Source organism: Acinonyx jubatus, chromosome C1 (genome assembly GCF_027475565.1).
Source record: "Acinonyx jubatus isolate Ajub_Pintada_27869175 chromosome C1, VMU_Ajub_asm_v1.0, whole genome shotgun sequence".
In the NCBI taxonomy this organism is placed as follows: domain Eukaryota; kingdom Metazoa; phylum Chordata; class Mammalia; order Carnivora; family Felidae; genus Acinonyx; species Acinonyx jubatus.
Window position 1 is genome coordinate 7538772 of NC_069381.1, and position 17230 is coordinate 7556001.

A 17230-nucleotide genomic window follows, 5' to 3' on the forward strand; every position below is an offset into this window, starting at 1 on the left:
TAAACCCCCAAATTTCAGTGTTCACGTTAAATGTAAATAGACTACTCCATTAAAAGCAAAGTTTGTCAAGGTTAGATTAAAAAACAAAACAAAACAAAACCTAAACCCCATCCAGGGCTGCTTGCATCAAACATACCTCTAACAAAAAGGCACACAGGATTAAGAGTAAAATGATGGAAAAAGGGACTGTGCAAACACTAACCAAAAGAAACCAAGTACTAATACCGGACAAGATAGACTTAAGAGCGGAGTGAGAAATAAGGAAATTTCGGAATGATCAGTCACATCTCTAAGTGTGTATAACCAAATAACATAGCTTCACTGTACAGGAAACAGAATGGGCAGACCTGAAGGGAGAACTGGACAAGTCTGCTCTTACCATGGAAAGTTCCAAAACGTCCTTCTTAGGAACTTATAGGACAGACAACAATCAAGTTTCTAGCAACACAATGAACGAACTTACCACACACACACACACACACACACACTGTGTATCTGCACGTATGTGTCTATGACACTGTACCCAATAAAGACACGAAATATGCAAAAATTTCAGCCTCACTAGTCATCAGGGAAATGCAAATTAAAGTCCAAATGATGTAATCACTTCCCCCCCACCAGAATGGCTAAAATGGAAAAAAACTGAATCTGGTGTTGGATGCAGAACAACTAGAATTCTGCACTCCTGGTGTGAGTGTGAACTGGCCTGACTACTTTGGAAACTTGACGGTGTCTGTTCACCTGAAACATGCACACCCCATATAATCCAGCAGTTTGCCGCCAAAGCGTATGTGTAAAAATGTGATTAGCACCACTCTGGAACAGACAGATAAATCGTGCTTCATTCCTGTCCTGCGTGAGAGTACTATACAGCAGTCAAAGTGAATGAACCGTGGCTACGAGCACCAGCAGAGGCACCTTGCAGGAGCATAATGTTGAGCAAAAGAAGCCCATTGTGAAAGAATGCTTTCTATATCATTCCATTTATGTAAAGTTCAAAAATAAGCAAATTTCATCCGTGGTGCAAGAAGTTAAGTGGTGACTGGGAAGGATGCGTGAGGGCTGCTCCTGGAGGCTGTTGTATTACCTTTTTTTTTTTTTTTTTTGACCTGGATGGTAGCTACATGGAGTTTTTCACTGTGTGAAAATACATCAAGCTGTAAGCTTAAAATGTGCTTGCTTTTCTGTACGTATATTGAATGCCAACACGAGTTTACTTAAGACTACAATGAGGCCATTCTTCTACCTTTCAGGATGACAAAGAAAAAGCTTGATAGCATCATGCAGGCAGAGTTGTGGGAAACACATGTAGACTGGTGGGAAGTAAGTGGAAACCACCTCTAAAGGAGAGTTAGGCAATGTTGATCAAAATCAAAACTACTTGCAGGGACAACTTGCACATGTTTGAATGGCACATGCAAGGACTTGTTTTGGGGCTTGTAATGTATGTTCAATAGGGGACAAGTTAAATAAGTTACGGTACGTCCATGAAATAGAATGCCTTGTAGCCACTAAATAGAATGAGGAAGCACTACAGATACTAATAAGGAATACTCTCTAAGATGTCTTAGTTAAAAATAGCAACTTGTAGAATAGTAAATACTATTCCATGCTACTATTTGTACAATATGGATATGTATGTATGTATACACACACACACACACACACACACACACTAACATATAAAAAGTGTATTATATGGGTATAGAAAAGCACTTTCATATGTTCATAGACTGTGTCTAGGAGGCATCTAAGAACCTAGTAGTGGTGGTTGTCTCTGGAAGATCGAACTGGATGGCCAGGTGGCAGGAGTGGGAGGGGGACAGCCTTTCACTGCATACCCTTTGGTATCTTGGGAATACAGAATTTAACTATGGGAATATACCTGTCAAGTGTTAATTTTTAAAACAATTGAATACCTTTCCCTTAGAAAGGTGTTTTGCAGGATACCGTTGTGTTGCTCCTCAGTAAGTCTGGTACAGCCACGTTTTTCTTCACATTGAAACAGATCTTTGGTTTCACACCAGATGACATGGTTGGCTTGGCAGAAGGGTGCCAAGATGTATGGGGGGGGGGGAAGTTCCCGTGTCAGGGTGCGCAGACTGCAGGGTGTGTGGGAATGCGCTGATGAGCAGACAGCAAGTTCAAGCCTCCTGTGTCATGCCCGCTTGTAGACACAACACTCCTTGAATGGAATGGTAGGCCCCTCCCTGCGGCTTCTAGTGTAATTCCCCTTCTCTCTTTTCTTCTGAACATGTATAAGTTGAATTCAGATTAAGTTAAAAATGATGCAACTCTCCTGCTTCCTTTTGTTCTTTTTTTTTTAAATGTAATTAAGATCAAGCTATGAATATAACATCTGCTTTTTATGTCTTAATGTATCAGAAGCATTTTCCCATGCCATCAGAAATTGTTCGTGAAAATGTACACAGTCGAATAACAGCACGTAACTGAAATGTGTCCTAATTTGTCTGCTCAGCCCTCTTCACACATTTATGTTGTTCAAATGTTTTGCTCTTCTTTTTTTTTTTTTTTTTTTTAATTTTTGTAACGTTTACTTATTTTTGAGAGACGGACAGAGCACGAGTGAGGGGCAGAGAGAGAGAGGGAAACACAGAATCCAAAGCAGGTTCCAGGCTCTGAGCTATCAGCACAGAGCCTGACGCGGGGCTCAAACCCACAAGCCAGGAGATCATGCATGACCTGAGTCAAAGTTGGACACTCAACCGACTGAGCCACCCAGGCGCCCCAAATATTTGTTCTTCTTAAAAATATGGTGAGGAACCATTTTTGTACGTTAGTCTCATACTACATTATTTCATTATTTCTGAGAAGTTAAATTGTTGAGTCAAGAGGTTGTGAACATTTTTAAATACTCTTGAGACAGAGTGCTGAATTGTCTTCTAGAAGCTTCTCAGTTTGCACTTCCAGCTTTGGGTATTCTAATGCAAAAAACGTCGTTTTTATTTTGAAAGAATTCAATCTTAACAACTTTACCAACACATCTGAATGATATGCCAGAAGTCAGGGCGGGATATCAGTATTTCCTTTGAACATGAACAGAGATTTGGAATGCTTCCCCCGTGTTGTCTGGAATCCTGCCTGTCCCCACCCGCAGGCACCGGGACCTGAGATAGACTGCTTTACTGTCTCTCTAGCTCAGCTTCCTTCCCTGTAAATTGGGAGCCGAAGGGGGCTCCCCTGCCACCTCTGGCCGCATGGGTTACACACCACACGGGCCCACGAGGTCCACGGACACGGTGATGTGGAGTCCCAGAGTCACGCGCCTCGGCGGCCCTGCTCAGGACTAGTATTGGGGTTCAAAGAGTTAAATATATACAAAGCTCCAAAAATTACTCTTTGACAGTTGGGTTTAAAACATTCTGGCCGTTATGTCTAGGTGGAGAGTGAAAATGTGAATGATTTTTAAATTCTCTCTCTGTGCTTTGTTTTCCATATTTTCAGCAGTTGAAGTGCTATTTTTACTGTCAGTAGATAGATATGCCTATACATTACGGATCTTATGTTCGTATATTAGACAGTATTACATGTATTATATTATAGGTAGAAGACAGACAAAATATCCTTTCAACATAAGCAATTGGTGGGGAGGAGGTCTTCCTTAGGGAGGCTGCCATTTAACCAGGTAAGGAAGGTGAGGTCTTGGCTCTCACATTGCCTGGCAAAATAAGCACTCAAATATTTATGGATTTGGTTGAGTTCTAAATATTTATCTCTACGCTAGTAATGTTGACTATAGCAACCAATACCAGATTCATTTGAGCTACCCAAATAGGTGGTGACAAAATAATTTATGTACCGTATTGACCTATTAGGACATAGCATGTTTTCATGTATTAATATCAGGTTAATATGAGGACTTAAAAACCATCTGATAGCTGCATGGTCATTGAAAGCTTTAGGAAGCTGAATGCCAAACAATAAGCCTTCTGATCTTATACTTAAGATTCAGGATGTTAAAGAAAACCCCAAATGAACGGCATCACAGTCTAGCTGGGTGACTGAGGAGTGCGTCTCGATATATTGAGCTTTTGTGCCAGCGTTTTCCTTAAGGAACAAAAATCTCCCCCTTGATTTGGGTCCCACAGTAGAGTTGTTTCCCAAATCAGTAACATATGAAACAGCGTATGGCTGTCCCTGCCATCCCAAAGCAAATGTTTGTTTTGTTGCAGTGATGGAAACATTTCCATTGGTGAAGCAAATATTTAGAGCTGAAAGAAACATTTGGGCGGCCAGGATGTGTCAAAATAGAACAGATGCCTGCCTTTTAAAAACACACATTTAAAAAAAAAAAAAAAAGAAAGAAAGAAAGAAAGAAAGCCACCTTGTACTTGGCTGCTGTGGTTATAGCCACAATGGGTTAAACAAGAAATAAGAAAATGTGGATATCATTCTAATCCCAGTTTCTTGGCACATCTCTGTACCTTTTTGTGCCTTGGTTTTCCTCTTCGCGAAAATGAGGATAGCCATTTTAAGTGATTTTGCTCAGGATTCAAGGTTTCCCCCCTCCAAATATTCTCTTTGTTCTTAAAAAGTAATCATCCCTTTTGAATCAGAAATATATTCACATGGAATACATTTCATAAGGATAGACAGTGAACAAAGTGCCTTCAGTCTCCATCCCCAGCTACCAGTCCCCTCCCTGTTTGTAACCAGTATTTCCTGTGTCCTCTCTATTTTATGCATGTACACACAACTAAGTAGAAGTGTGTGTGTGTGTGTGTGTGTACGTTGTGTGTGTGTGTGTGTGTGTTTTGTTTGCACATAGAGGCTCTGTATATCCTTCACGTTTTCACCCTGGGCTCCATATATATTCTTTTTGTTTTTCTTCTTTTTTTGAGGCGATTGATTGATTCTAAGAGTTTGCTTAGTAAAAATGTGCTAGCTGTGTCCGATAGTAGAGAGGAGCAGGCTCGTTCCCTGTTCGTGCTTGACCCTGCCCCCCACCCCACCCCCGAACATGGCGCTGAGAATCTGGTTCTGCCTCTGGGGCTCACCATGGGCTGTGGGTAAGTAAGTCACTGTCCTTCTCCAAGTCCTTTTCTCTTGATTTTTAAAACAGAAGGAAAGGGAAAGAATAAGAATAGGAGATAGACCAGATGAGCTCTAACTTTTCTCTCAGATCTGAATTTCTTGGTTTGGCTGTCAAAGGTGAATTTTTTTTTTTTTAAACACACTTCACTGCTTCTTCTAAAACAGGAGCAGGATTCCAGCAAGTATCGTTGAAAACGTTTATTAATTTGGCTTTTCTGCATATGCACAAACATACCTTTGGCTTACCTGGCCCTTGGCATTCAGGTAGCTGTGATTCCTGATTATCACACCCTTTGGTCCTTAAAGATACTGCTCGTTCCCCAGGACTTGTTCAGTGCACCGTGGGAGGGCCGACTTCTCAGCCTGTTGCCAAGGACCTACTGGCTCAGACACTGCTGTCCATGACAGCCGGCAACAATATTTGCAATGCTGTTAATCCTTCGGAATTGATGATCAAATAACAAAATCAACTCCTCTTTGTTTTTGTTTTTAATTTAGCGGAGAGGGATTAAAAGGGGAGAAAAAAAAAAACACCCTTTAGACTATAGATCTAAAAATAGACGTCATGGATGCTGATTGGAAACCCTCCCAGTCTTTCATATGAGAGATCTCAATTTGTGTTACACAGAGGGGCAGCTCACTTCTGTCTTGTTCACCAGTTATACTACTCCCCAGAGAAGCCCAATAAATTTTATAGGGAAGTTTCCTCCTTATGCGGAAGGAGCTAAGCTCAGTGACTGGTGTGGCTGAAGTAATTTAGGGCTCCAAGGGAGTACAGTACGTCTGGCTTGTGGAACACCGTATCCGAAGCAAACGTACAAAACCCGGTCATCTCGGTCTTTGATACTACAGAGCTCTGGATCCCGTGGCCCCAGCCTGTCCGATTTGGGAGGGAACTGCTCCCCCCAACTTGCGTTTCATTCACCGCCCAGACGGTCCTTCTGCGTGCTCTATTGGTAGTGACAGCAGAGCTCGCCACTGCTGCGTGCTGGCGTTCTCACCACTAACCGTCTGAAACCTCCAAACTTGGACTTGGCTGAGTTTTTACGTCCCTCGTCTGCCTCTCTGAGACGCAGAGATCCTCTCCCACTGCCTTCTCTCTTCAGACTTCCAGTGGAGCCGGGCTGCCTGGTTCCTCAGTCTTGAAGCTAACCGTGCAATACGTTTTGCACTGGCTTTTTACTCAGTGATTTATACTCGGAGACGTGGCTGGGTGATATCCAGTGTCCTTTTGTCTTTGTGTTTATTTTTCTTGCACATTTAATGTATTTAAAGGATATATTGTCTTTATGGTTCACTGGGATAAGGAGGGGGTGGGTGCAAGTTTTAATGAGAGGTCCCCGGCTCCCTGTGTTGAGATGAGAATTATATTCTCGATGAGATATCTTTCTTTCTTCCCTTAGGTGGCAGGAGGCAGTGTTTTGCTGCTTTTTGAAATAGCATTTCTACCTAACGATTTTTAGAAGGGTACTGAGAGGACGTTCAATTTCAGGACATCATCAGCAACTTTTCTCCTGTTGTCTGAACTTTCCTCATTTAAGGAGACAGGGAAGTCTCATGTCTTGTTCCTGAATTTCCGTATCAGTATCAGGATGGTGGGAACCAGCCCTACCATCAGATCAATTTTTATAAAAACTGTTTCATTCGGGTCTGATGATGTTTGCAACTAGTTTTCTCAAAAACTGTTTCCACTGCGTGGGAATAGTTAATCAGTAGAGGAGAAAGCACTTGGCTTATTTGCTTAATATTTTAACCAAGTGAATTAGACAGGTTGGGGGGCTGGGGGAGGGGATAAGAAAGTGGGTGGGGGAAGCCCCATAAACAAGGTGATATATAATATTTTTTTTGTTCTCCTTTTAAATAAATACCGATCAGCTTTATGTTCAGAGACAATAGGAGCCGTTGGCTTAAATTTGCAGTTTACTGTATTTATGGCTGTAATATCAAGGTGCTGCCGTCGTAATTTCATGCCCCAATGAGAAGAGCAAGGTCGAAGCAAATGCTTCCATCGGCATCTGCTAACACACTAACTCATAAACAAGGCCCGGCTGGATCAGGTGGCACGGAATAATACAGGCTAATGAAATACAGCACAGCTTTCCATTACTGTTAGTTTTTACAGTGTCGTCATTACGTGTAATTTATGTTTAAAAAATTCAATTTTATACAAGGCACTGGGAAATAGGGGTCTACAGGTCATCCAACGACTTTTAGAGGCTCTGAGAGTCCTTATTGTACTCTACTGTTCCAACAAAATGTTAATAAAATAAAATAAAAATACTTTTTTCCCCCCTTTCCCCTCCCCTAGCCTTTTCTGAGAGAGTTGATTTTTCTTTTAATTTGGGGAGTATTTTTAGCCAGCTGTCTTCTCTGCCTCATCTCCTCTCAGAGTGTGTGTGTGCATGGGGAGATAACTAGTTGTGTTCTCAGAGAGGTGACCCCCACACGGTCTCCGCGCGTCCCAGATGAATCACCCGAGTCCTACACACGGAGGGACTGTGATGGGGGAGGCAGATGGCCAGAGTGGCCAGCCCGCAACCGCCACCCTGCGTCACTGGCCCTCTGGCCCTGTTCCCTGATCCCAGTCAGACTTGACATTTTTATTATAAAACTCGGGCCAGGCTGGAAGGTGCCGTTGGGTGTTCATTACCTTGCTCATTCCCAAACTATTCCTAGCCCTGCTGTCCCGGTTGTTGTTTGACCTAAAAGACGCAGACAGGGCTGCTGTCTGCTGTCATCTGTCTTTCTGCTTCACCTGCACAGGGCCAGGCCCCGTGGCAGTGCTCAGCGGTCACTGAGGACAACATTGAGGTGACTTATTCTGAGAAGCCCTTGCACAGCCAGTCCCGCAGGAAAAAGGCAGCTCTTCCCAGTGCCCAGTTTTGTCTGAGTCCCTGCAAAAGGACCCGCAGCAGCGGCTCCCAGCCATTAGGCTGCGGCTCCCAGAGTCAACGGTTTGGTTTTGTTTGCATTTTAACCGAAAGAAAAAGAAAAAGAAAACAAATCGGGTCTGTCTTCTAGGGGATACAAATAAGCAGGTGTGGCCGCCCCGAGGCCGTTCACTTCAGCTGCTGCAGCAGTAACATGGGGCTTTATCAATCAATAGCTTGTAGCTTGCTCGCTGAGTTCTTTTAAAAGAATCCCACCCTGGAGAAAGTGTTGGAAAAGAAATCTTTGACCTGCCTTCTGCACCAGAGCAGCAGCCGCCTCCTCGGGAAGGGCACTGGTTCTGAAAGTAGATTCCAGAGAAGAGAAAGAACAGCAAGTCCACCCCGATTCCAATGCCCGGTGCGCACGACCTTCACCTGCACGATCAGAACTGAGAGCTCTTGGTTTGGCCCATCAGGCAGCGGTGGTCTTACGGGTGAAATGGCACTGTCTGTCAGAGGGAGGCGCCTGGCCTCCCGCTCACTTGGGACAGGTGCCCTCGCCCCGTTCTCTTCCTCTTGGCTAAAGCGAGCTCAGTGGATGGACTCACTGAGCGGGACTTTCTTAGTTTTACTCTCTATCAGCAATACATTTTAATTGTCACAGACCAGGGCTGATAGCTCTTGGAATTGGCAAGTGGCGGGGGTGAAGTTACTGAAAGCATCTAAATGCAAAGGGCTGGTGATATCAGATGATGCAAATTGACACCCCAACTAAGGAAGATTTTCGGCTTTATTGAAATTGGCTAATTCTCCCAAAGGCAGCAGCTAAAGGAAGACTTGAGGCAGCTAGGGGAGGGGAGGAGTTTGCCTGCCACAGGACGGTGACACCCTTCACCCCCCGTGTCTGCTCTGCTCAGCCCTTGCTCGGGTCCCTCTGCTGTTAGATTATTCCTTGCAGATAGCAATCAACTGGAAGGAAGTGTGTGTGTCTAATTTGCATGAGATTATTTAAAACAACAACAAAAAAAAAGGTCTGCATTAGTCAGGGTGATGGTAAACAACGCAAAGAGATGCCTTTTATAATATAGCCAGTGCCTCAGCGTTCACAGGCAAATATAATTCACTTCCAATTGGCGGTTTCCTTTATTATTCCTTTTAACCTTTTGGATTCTGCAAGGTCTCCATCTAAGCTCTCTCTGCCGTTTGTCTCGTGGGGGTGGGTGGGAACCTGGATGTCCTGTCCTGTGCCCCAGTCCCTCTTCCCTGAGGTCAGGGTTGTTTCAGCACCAGGAGCCCATGACTGGGTAGGTAAGTGTTGGGTCCTGAAAGAGATGACCACCCCCCCCCCCCTTCCTGCCGAGGCTCTGAGAGTCCCGAATGAATTACCTGAGTGTACAGAGTCCTGAACCTGGTCTGTCCTCCCCACTGGGGCTGGGGCACTCAGAGGGAGAGGACACCAAGAGAGGCACAGGCACCAGTCTGTGTGAGGGCTTAGGATTTATTGGGAGTTAGACTATTAGAACGAGGCAGGGACCCTCGACCCTTGTCCCTCTGGGGTCGTTCAAAAAGTTGTGTAGGTGTCATTTGCAGATAGGATCCAGGCGTCGGCTTCCCGTGTTGTTGTGGCATAGCCCCAAAACACCATTCGTCGGCTCTTACCTGAGGCTGGGCTGCCAGCATGAGGGTGAGAAAGACCATTTAGTGCGTCTCTCAACCTCTCACAAGCTTGAAGACTTAGGACGGAATTTGGAATTTCGGAGCCTACCCTGTGTTGTTTCTGTGCTGGGGGCGGGGGGTGGGGGGGGGCGGGCGAGAGGTCTCCAAAGCCTTGGTCTGTCAGCAGGCAGCACCACGCCCCAACTGGTATGATCAGTGGCATGTTTTCACCTTGCTTGGGTCTTAGTTGTTGTTTTTTATCTGTTAAATGAATGCAATGGCTAGGATAATGGTCCAGCTCTGAAATTATATTATTCAGTGAGATCATGAAAATGCTGATTTTTTTTTTTTTTTTTTTTTTTACAAGAAGAAAAGTGATTCATTTTATGTAACTAAATCAAAGTCCCGGCCCTCCGGAGGATTAGGGATATCAGAATTCCAGCCAATGTAAATTTAGAGCATCAAATGATAAGGTCTCTGAAAAACAAGAGCTCGGAAGGAAGTGCTGATGCCCTTTAACCGCAGCCTCACTGGTGGGCTCGGCTGCAATAATGCAAGGAACATGTTTTATTAGGAAAACAGGCTCCGTAAAAGCCCGGGGCCAGAGGGCAGGACAGCGGGCAGGGAGTGCTGTCCCTTTAACCAGCTGCAGCTCTCGGGGCCGCAGCACAGCCCGTGACTTACTATAGATTTCCCCAGCGCTAAACATTATCGTACTTGTTTATATTTGAAAGAGCCAGAAGGGAAAATGAGAATGCAACTCAATGCTCCTTTTGGGAAAATTATCCTCATTTGCAGCCAGCGGCTGACAAGGCACACGAACCACCAGGTTTATGAAATTCCGTAGTGTCCCAGTGACCATCAGCCCGTGCTGACGCCGCACGTGCACGTACTTCTCCAAGCAAGCGGCTGATGATGAGCTGGTTAGAGTGGGCCTTTCCTGCTGGAACCCTGGAAGGGGTTCCCCTCCCTCTCTGGAGGTTGACTGGCAGGCACTCTCAGGCTGGATGGAGCCCGAGAAGCACACGCTCAGGGTTCAGGGGTTTTCCTTCTGTCCTGCCCTTTTCTCTCGGGAGGCCTTGGGAGCAAGCTGGGCCATTTGGGAGGAGGAACGTCCCGTATAGCTCCCCACATACTCAGAGGTAGCTTTTGTATCTGAAAGCGCTCAGTGCCAGCCTTTTCATCTGCCACGTCAGTGTGTTGAGAGCGGGGTGCGCCGGGGGCCACCCCAGCAGCGTTCAGGCTTCACAGCACGGTAGCCTTGCCCACCACTGGCTGGCTCCTCTGTGTGCGGAGGGGGAAGGGGCAGAGCTGCAGTTTTAAATGGGGACAGCCCTCAACCGCTCAGCCTAGGGAGGGGAACAGAGGGTCCGGGGCCGTTCAGAGTAGTTCAGGCCTTCTCCCTGACCACTTGCGTAGGGCCTGAAAAGTTGGAGAGGCGCTCGGCCAACTACAGGCCCGTGAGGTGTGGGGCAGCGCTGTGCTTCGGAGCATTAATGTGCCCCATCTATTAGCCCCTCGGCACAGAGCATGCGGCACCAGGCTCTGGAAGATGCTGATCCTCTGAAGCTCCTTGTACTTGATGCACCCCCAGGGGCAGATACACCATGATGTGGCCTCTAATGGAGAGCTGCCGACCAGATGGGGAAAAGCTCTCGGCTCTCGTTTCAGAGCCTTATGTGGCGGCCGCACTGGATCCTGGGATTCCTGGAGCAGCACCGGCCGGCCAGAGTGGTCTTCGTGGGCTGGCCGTGACCTCCCCACTGCCGCTCCCGCTCTTGGCGGCCCCAGCACTTTCGTACCCCCTGTAGCCACTTCTCGGGCCCGGCCCGCGGGGAAGTTTCTCTCACGCCTGTGCGCCACACTCCGTTCCTCTGCTCCGGGTTGGTTGGCACCCTCGTCCTCTTCCCCCAGAGCCGGCGGCCCCCGTCAGCCTCAGCCGTGTGTGCCCGCGGGAAATGGGGTCCCCGCGGCGCCCCCCGCCCCGGCCTTGTACTCTTCCACGGGCAGATCCTCTCCCCACGCTGTAGCCACTGCAGATGGCGCCCTGCTGTTCCCTGCCGTCCGTCCCGAGCGCAGTGTGCTTCAGTGTCAGGAGGATTAAAACAAAGGGAAGCAGAAAAGCTAGCCAAAGGCGGTACAGGCAGCCTCTGCGAGGCTGGGGCAATAACCATCTGAAAGTTTGGGCCTGGCCTTGTTTTGATCTGTTTTCTTGTTTTATTTTCTTCTTTACATTCTATATCCCATTCATACTAATCACAGTCAGTCCTGATTTTTCTTTTTATTTCTGCATTTGTCATAAAATAAAGCAAATTATTCCCGTCTTCGGAAACGATCGAGACTAATTAGTCGTCTCACCCAATAATTAGTTTTTTGTTTCCCTGTCTGTTTTCATGCATTATTGTTAGTTTTTTCCCCTCTTTTTTTAACACCATTACAGATTAAAATGAGCCACATTTGCAGTTGATGGTATCTGTTTTCGGGGGAAGAATGGAGAATTGCAGTACGGAGCGACTTCAGAAGCAGCAATAAACTCAAGGATAAATTAAGGAAATTGAATGAGCCACATTTGGAAGCAGTGTTGAGGCTAATATTCTGTCGCTTAAGGTTAAATTGCAACCGGGAGAGGTTCCGGAGAATCCGAAATCGGGGAGGAAACTTACCACGATGCTAGGCAGCCTGTGGCTCTAGGGGTCGTTTCTCAATGAAGATTTCGTTGCGGCCATGGACAGTGGCAAAAGGTACTCACCTGCAATTATGTCCTCTTCTCCCCCAGGGCTGACAGATGAAGAGATCGATTTGGCTTTCCAGCAGTCGGGCACGGCTGCCGAAGAGCCTCCGTCCTTGGGGCCGGGCACACAGGTGGTTCCTGTCCAGCCCCCTCACCTCATTTCTCAGCCGTACAGTAAGTCACCCACTCAAACGCCTGCTGTAACCTTGATTGGGGTTGAGGATTCCGGCCACAGAGCAGGGCTTCCACCTCCCAGACTCCGCAAGCGTAGAGCCCGGGATGAGGAGATGGCTCTTGGGTTTTTCCAAAAGAACGTGACACACCCAGATCCCCTCCTAGACAAACTTTTAAATGTGTGACAAGGGTGTAAGCAGAGACAAGGGACCAGAATAAATGAGTTTATCGTGTTCTTTCATATATTTGAGTTACAAGCAAGAATCTGTAGAAGTATTTCTTGGTTCTGTTTCCAGTTTCTTACATCATGCGTTTGCCCGTCACTCTTCCACGAATAAGAACATGAACGTCTGATTCATGACTGCATTCTCGTTTGCTCACTGAAATAACTTCTCTCCTAATTTTATTTTTTAAAGTTAATATTAGTAGATTTAAGGCGGTGTCTCCCACCCACCCCCTTTGTCCCCTTCCTTCCTTCCTTCCTTCCTTCCTTCCTTCCTTCCTCCCTCCCTCCCTCCCTCCCTCCCTCCCTCCCTCCCTCGTCCTGGCTACACCATGTATATTTATGTGTTGACAGTCTGTTAGAGAATTTCAGATTAAATGTAAAGGTCCTTTTTGAATGTAGCTTTTAATTGTTACATGAGAACATGACCCATGTTGTTTTTAAGTGAAGCTGTTTTAGGAATAAAGGTTCCTCAAACTAGTAATGAGTGTCCAAACCTTCAAAAATACAGCCAGAACCCCTTCTTTAAATCACTTATAAAAAGTCTAAAAATGGTTAAAATTGACTTCAGAGTGATGGAAAATAGCTCCAGTTTCGTGTCTTCAACGTAACTCAGCCTTGGATCTGTTGTCTTTCAAGACGCCTTTTCTATAATTGTCTTCATTTTAATTGTCTGTCTCAGAAGTTTTAGTTTTTCAAAACATGTTAATTTAAAACAGTGCCTATCAGAGTTTGAAAGGCCTAGCTTTAAATGCCAGGCTTGATTGGACCCTTACCATGTGGTCTGGAGCTACCTTCTGGCTCTTGCTTTGCTGTCCTCCTCACTGGCCCCGGCATCACAGGGGCCGGGGCGTCACAGACCTCACTTAGATCTGCCCTTTCTTTTGCTTTCTGGGTGAGGCTGAATGGGTGAGGCCAAGTAGCACGCTGTCAGTTTCACCTCATCCGTGGTCACCTTGTCCAGCGGAACACCGGTGTCACGTGACCTCTGGGGCCAGAGAAATGGTGCTCAGCGGTGAGCCTTGTATTGGAGCTTCTGAGTCAGTAGCAACTACTTGTCAGCCGGGGACTCACTCCTCCTTCCTGGCCAGTATTCTTTCCGACCTATCGTGTTTGTCTTGGGTCACTAAACATGCTCTCCGTGTTTCCTTTTAACCAAAGGCCAGCTCTCCACACTTTTTCTTTGGTTGTGTCCCTGGGCCCAGCCATTTAATGGCATTTGTTGAGGACAGGCAGTGGCAGCTGGGGTGTAGAATTTTCTAAGACGCACATCTGTTGTATTCCAGCTGTTTTCTCCATGCTTAAAACCAAGCAGGTCTCTCAGCTACTTGGAAACTTCTTGCTCAGAACAGATTCTTCTGGTTGGTCACAGAGTTGGCCTGAAACATCATACACGTGCCTACTTTTGGTAGACACAGAGGGTCGTTTACACTGTTGGTCTTTCTGAAAGAGGCGAAAGAAAGAGCTGGGGAGGGGCAGGACTGTCATTTAAGTTATTCTTCTGTCCAGGTCTCTCTGAGAAAAAGCATTACATGTTTAGGTATTTAGGTAGGAGTATTTTTAAGAGACTCCCAGCCCTAAAAATAAAATACATCTTCTTAGAGACAGACTCCTTCCTGCTTTGACGCTAGTGTAAAAACAATGGCAATGGCAATTTTTAAATCCCTGAAGTTTCTACTTGTCACTGCTGAGCTTCATCCCTCTGGTACTGCCGCACCCGCTCCTTTCAGCTCCGGGGGTGACTCTACCTCTACACTTCTGTACTTTTGCCAAGAGGTGTCAAAACTGCTCAAAAAAAAAAAAAAAAAAAAAAAAAAAGCTTGATTTTGATTAATATAGAGAAACAAGACTTTGCCTGACTGATAATAAAACTGATAAATGACATTTGAATTACTTGTAGCGGTAATTTATTACATAAAATATCTTTTATTTGACATGCGATTAGTTGCTGGAAGCATCACTCAATCTGACTAGTTTAAACATGCTCTAAAATGAACCCCAGTAAAAACCAGGGCTGTCTGCTGCTGGCGTTATGAAATATACTAATCCTGGAGTGAGGAAAAAATCTGACTTTAAATATTTAAATGATTAATTGGGTTTATATATTTTTTTTTACCTTTCTAACCCCCTTAATTACAAGCAAACTCAGGGGAGTTTCTGAACTAGGTGTGCAATCTGCATGCTTATCACTGAGGCATTGTCTGCGTCCCGGGAGGGATTTATGGCCTCCGCTCATGTGTGTTCCTGCCCATTTTACATCCAGAGCCCTTGCCTTCCCATGTCTTGGCTCTTTAAGGACAGACATTCCATCTCTGAACCCAAGCCTGGAAAATGGGATTCTCTGGGCACAGCCCCAGATGCTCACGCCTCGGGGAAGGATAGCTTTTTCAAGACCACCTCCGGGAGCCCACTGCTCTTGGATGATCACCTCTGGTCTTGCCGGCCCTTCTGCTTCATGGCAGATGTCCGACTCGGTGCCTCTCTTGGTGTCTCGGCTCTTTGGTGAATGTGGTTGACCTTGGGATGGTAGTTAATGGCCTGTGTGTCAGCAAAGAGAACTTGGACACCTGCCGGCATGGTACCGGGCCAATCCATCCGCATTTATTAAGCACCTATCGTATACTCAGTACTCTATCGTCAGAGATACAAAACGTGATCCTTCAAGATCCTGTAGGTTCTCTGGGAGAGAGAAGATGAACTCTTAAGAAAAGATAATAGTATAAGACATTGTGATTTAATGCCAAAATTAATTACACAGACAAGAAATTTTGTAAGAATACAGAAAAGAGAAAAATTAATGTGGGCTAGAGAAGTCAGAGAAGGCTTTGTGAAACAGTAGGAGGCTGACACTGAGGGAAACTCGGTGTCACCTGGTGTGAGAATAAACCCGTGTTGTCAGGGCTGAAAGGAAAGTCGGGCAGAGCTCAGGAAAAGTCAGGCTGGGATTCGAGAGGAAATCTGACGTTCTCTGCTTCTCTTTTTGCTTTCTTTTTGTTCGACGTTGAATCGGGAATCAGTATGTGTGGACATCTGTGGTGCCTGCCCAGGCCCAAACATAAAGTTCTGCTGAATGCTCGACTGATTGGTTTGTTCCAGGCTGATTTTTCTTCTTTCCTCCCAAAGAAACAAGAAGCAAGGTAGCTTTGAGAGTTAGGCAGGGCCAGCGTAAATTTTGTAGGGTCATATGTTTTTCCTAGGCTTAAATATTTTTCCTCACTGTCTTTGGTAACCAATTTGGGTCTTTCACAGATGGACCTATAGCTTCAGTTAGGGTGTAAATGTGTGAGTGATGAAAGGCTTTGACACCTCGATTAGAAATCCTGAGAGTGCATGGTCTTAGTTTGCTTCTTCATAGACCTGTTTAGTAGCATATACTTACCCTCGATGATCTTCATTCAGTGAGCAAGCACTTTTTACTATACTCCTGCTATGGGCCAGGCACTGTGCTAGACCCCGGGGATGAAAAGATTAATAAGGCCTAACTGCTGTCTCCTGTGTTTCCTGTCCAGCCGGAGAGGCAGTGAAGCAAAGAGCAGTGCCTCTGAGGTAGATCCGGGTGAGGCCAGTGGCACAGACGAGGCAAAAGGGCACTTCATAGAACAGGGGATGCTTCGCTGGGTGTGAAGGGCCTGGGGGAGGGGTGATTGGTTCATTGACCAACCAAGATGGATGAGAGCATCCAGGCTAAGGCAAAGGCGTGTGGACATGAAGCCGTGTGATGTTCAGTGGCCGGAGCCTGGGATGGCAGTGCCAGAAGAGAGGCCTGGCGTGGGAGGTGGCAGCCAGGTCATCACCCTCACGGAGGAACAGTCAAGAGCACACTGAGTATTTCTCTTCAAGATGCATCATCGGATTATTTTTGAGGCTGTATTACCTGTTTGACGATACTGTTCTTAGACTAATATTAAAACCATTTGTATCATCTGAGAAGATGCCGCGTGGGGAGCTAGGGGAGACATTCTGGGAGTGTGCTGGATGAGGCGGTGGTCCACATGCTCTGCCTGTAGCTCTTCCCCTCTTCTTTGCCTGGCCAGCTCGTTGCTGTTCTTTGGGATTGGGGTCAGCTGCCAGCCCCTCTAGGGACTCTTTCAGATGTCTCCATTCCAGTGGGATGGAGGTTCCCCTTGGCCTGCTCAGCCCTGCTCACTTTAATGTTTATTCACTGTCTTTTCTATTAAATCATGAGTTCCTTGGATTAGAGGCAGGTTGTTTGTTTTTGTTGTGTTGTGTTTTGTTTTTTTAATCTATTAGCCAAGGCTGTGACTTAGCAGGTGCTCTAGAAGTGCTTGTTGAGTGGATAGATGGTGGTGGAAATGTGCCCGAGAATTAAAAGGCTGTCTTGTGTTACCATCAGCTGGGAGGAGCTTCCCGGGGAACCAGCGAATGGGACCTTCTGTGTGCTCGGCCGTGCAGGCCGTGGGAGCAGAGGACGGGCCTTGCCTTCAGGAGGCCATGTGACCACTTAGAGGGAATACCAGTGCTTGGGGAAGGACAGTAAAGACTAACCCATGCCATCTTGCT

The 17230-nt window shown here is 46.1% G+C and overlaps 1 protein-coding gene across 3 annotated transcripts in view; it reads left to right on the forward strand.

The window, feature by feature from the left end:
• PEX14 (peroxisomal biogenesis factor 14) overlaps positions 1-17230 on the forward strand; it is a 142798-nt gene that overhangs the window by 102361 nt on the left and 23207 nt on the right. For all 3 annotated transcript variants that reach the window (XM_027060435.2, XM_053207070.1, XM_053207064.1), the window contains one exon: positions 12358-12486. In XM_027060435.2, the coding sequence (XP_026916236.1) occupies positions 12358-12486 (129 nt within the window). The remainder of the gene's footprint in view (positions 1-12357; positions 12487-17230) is intronic.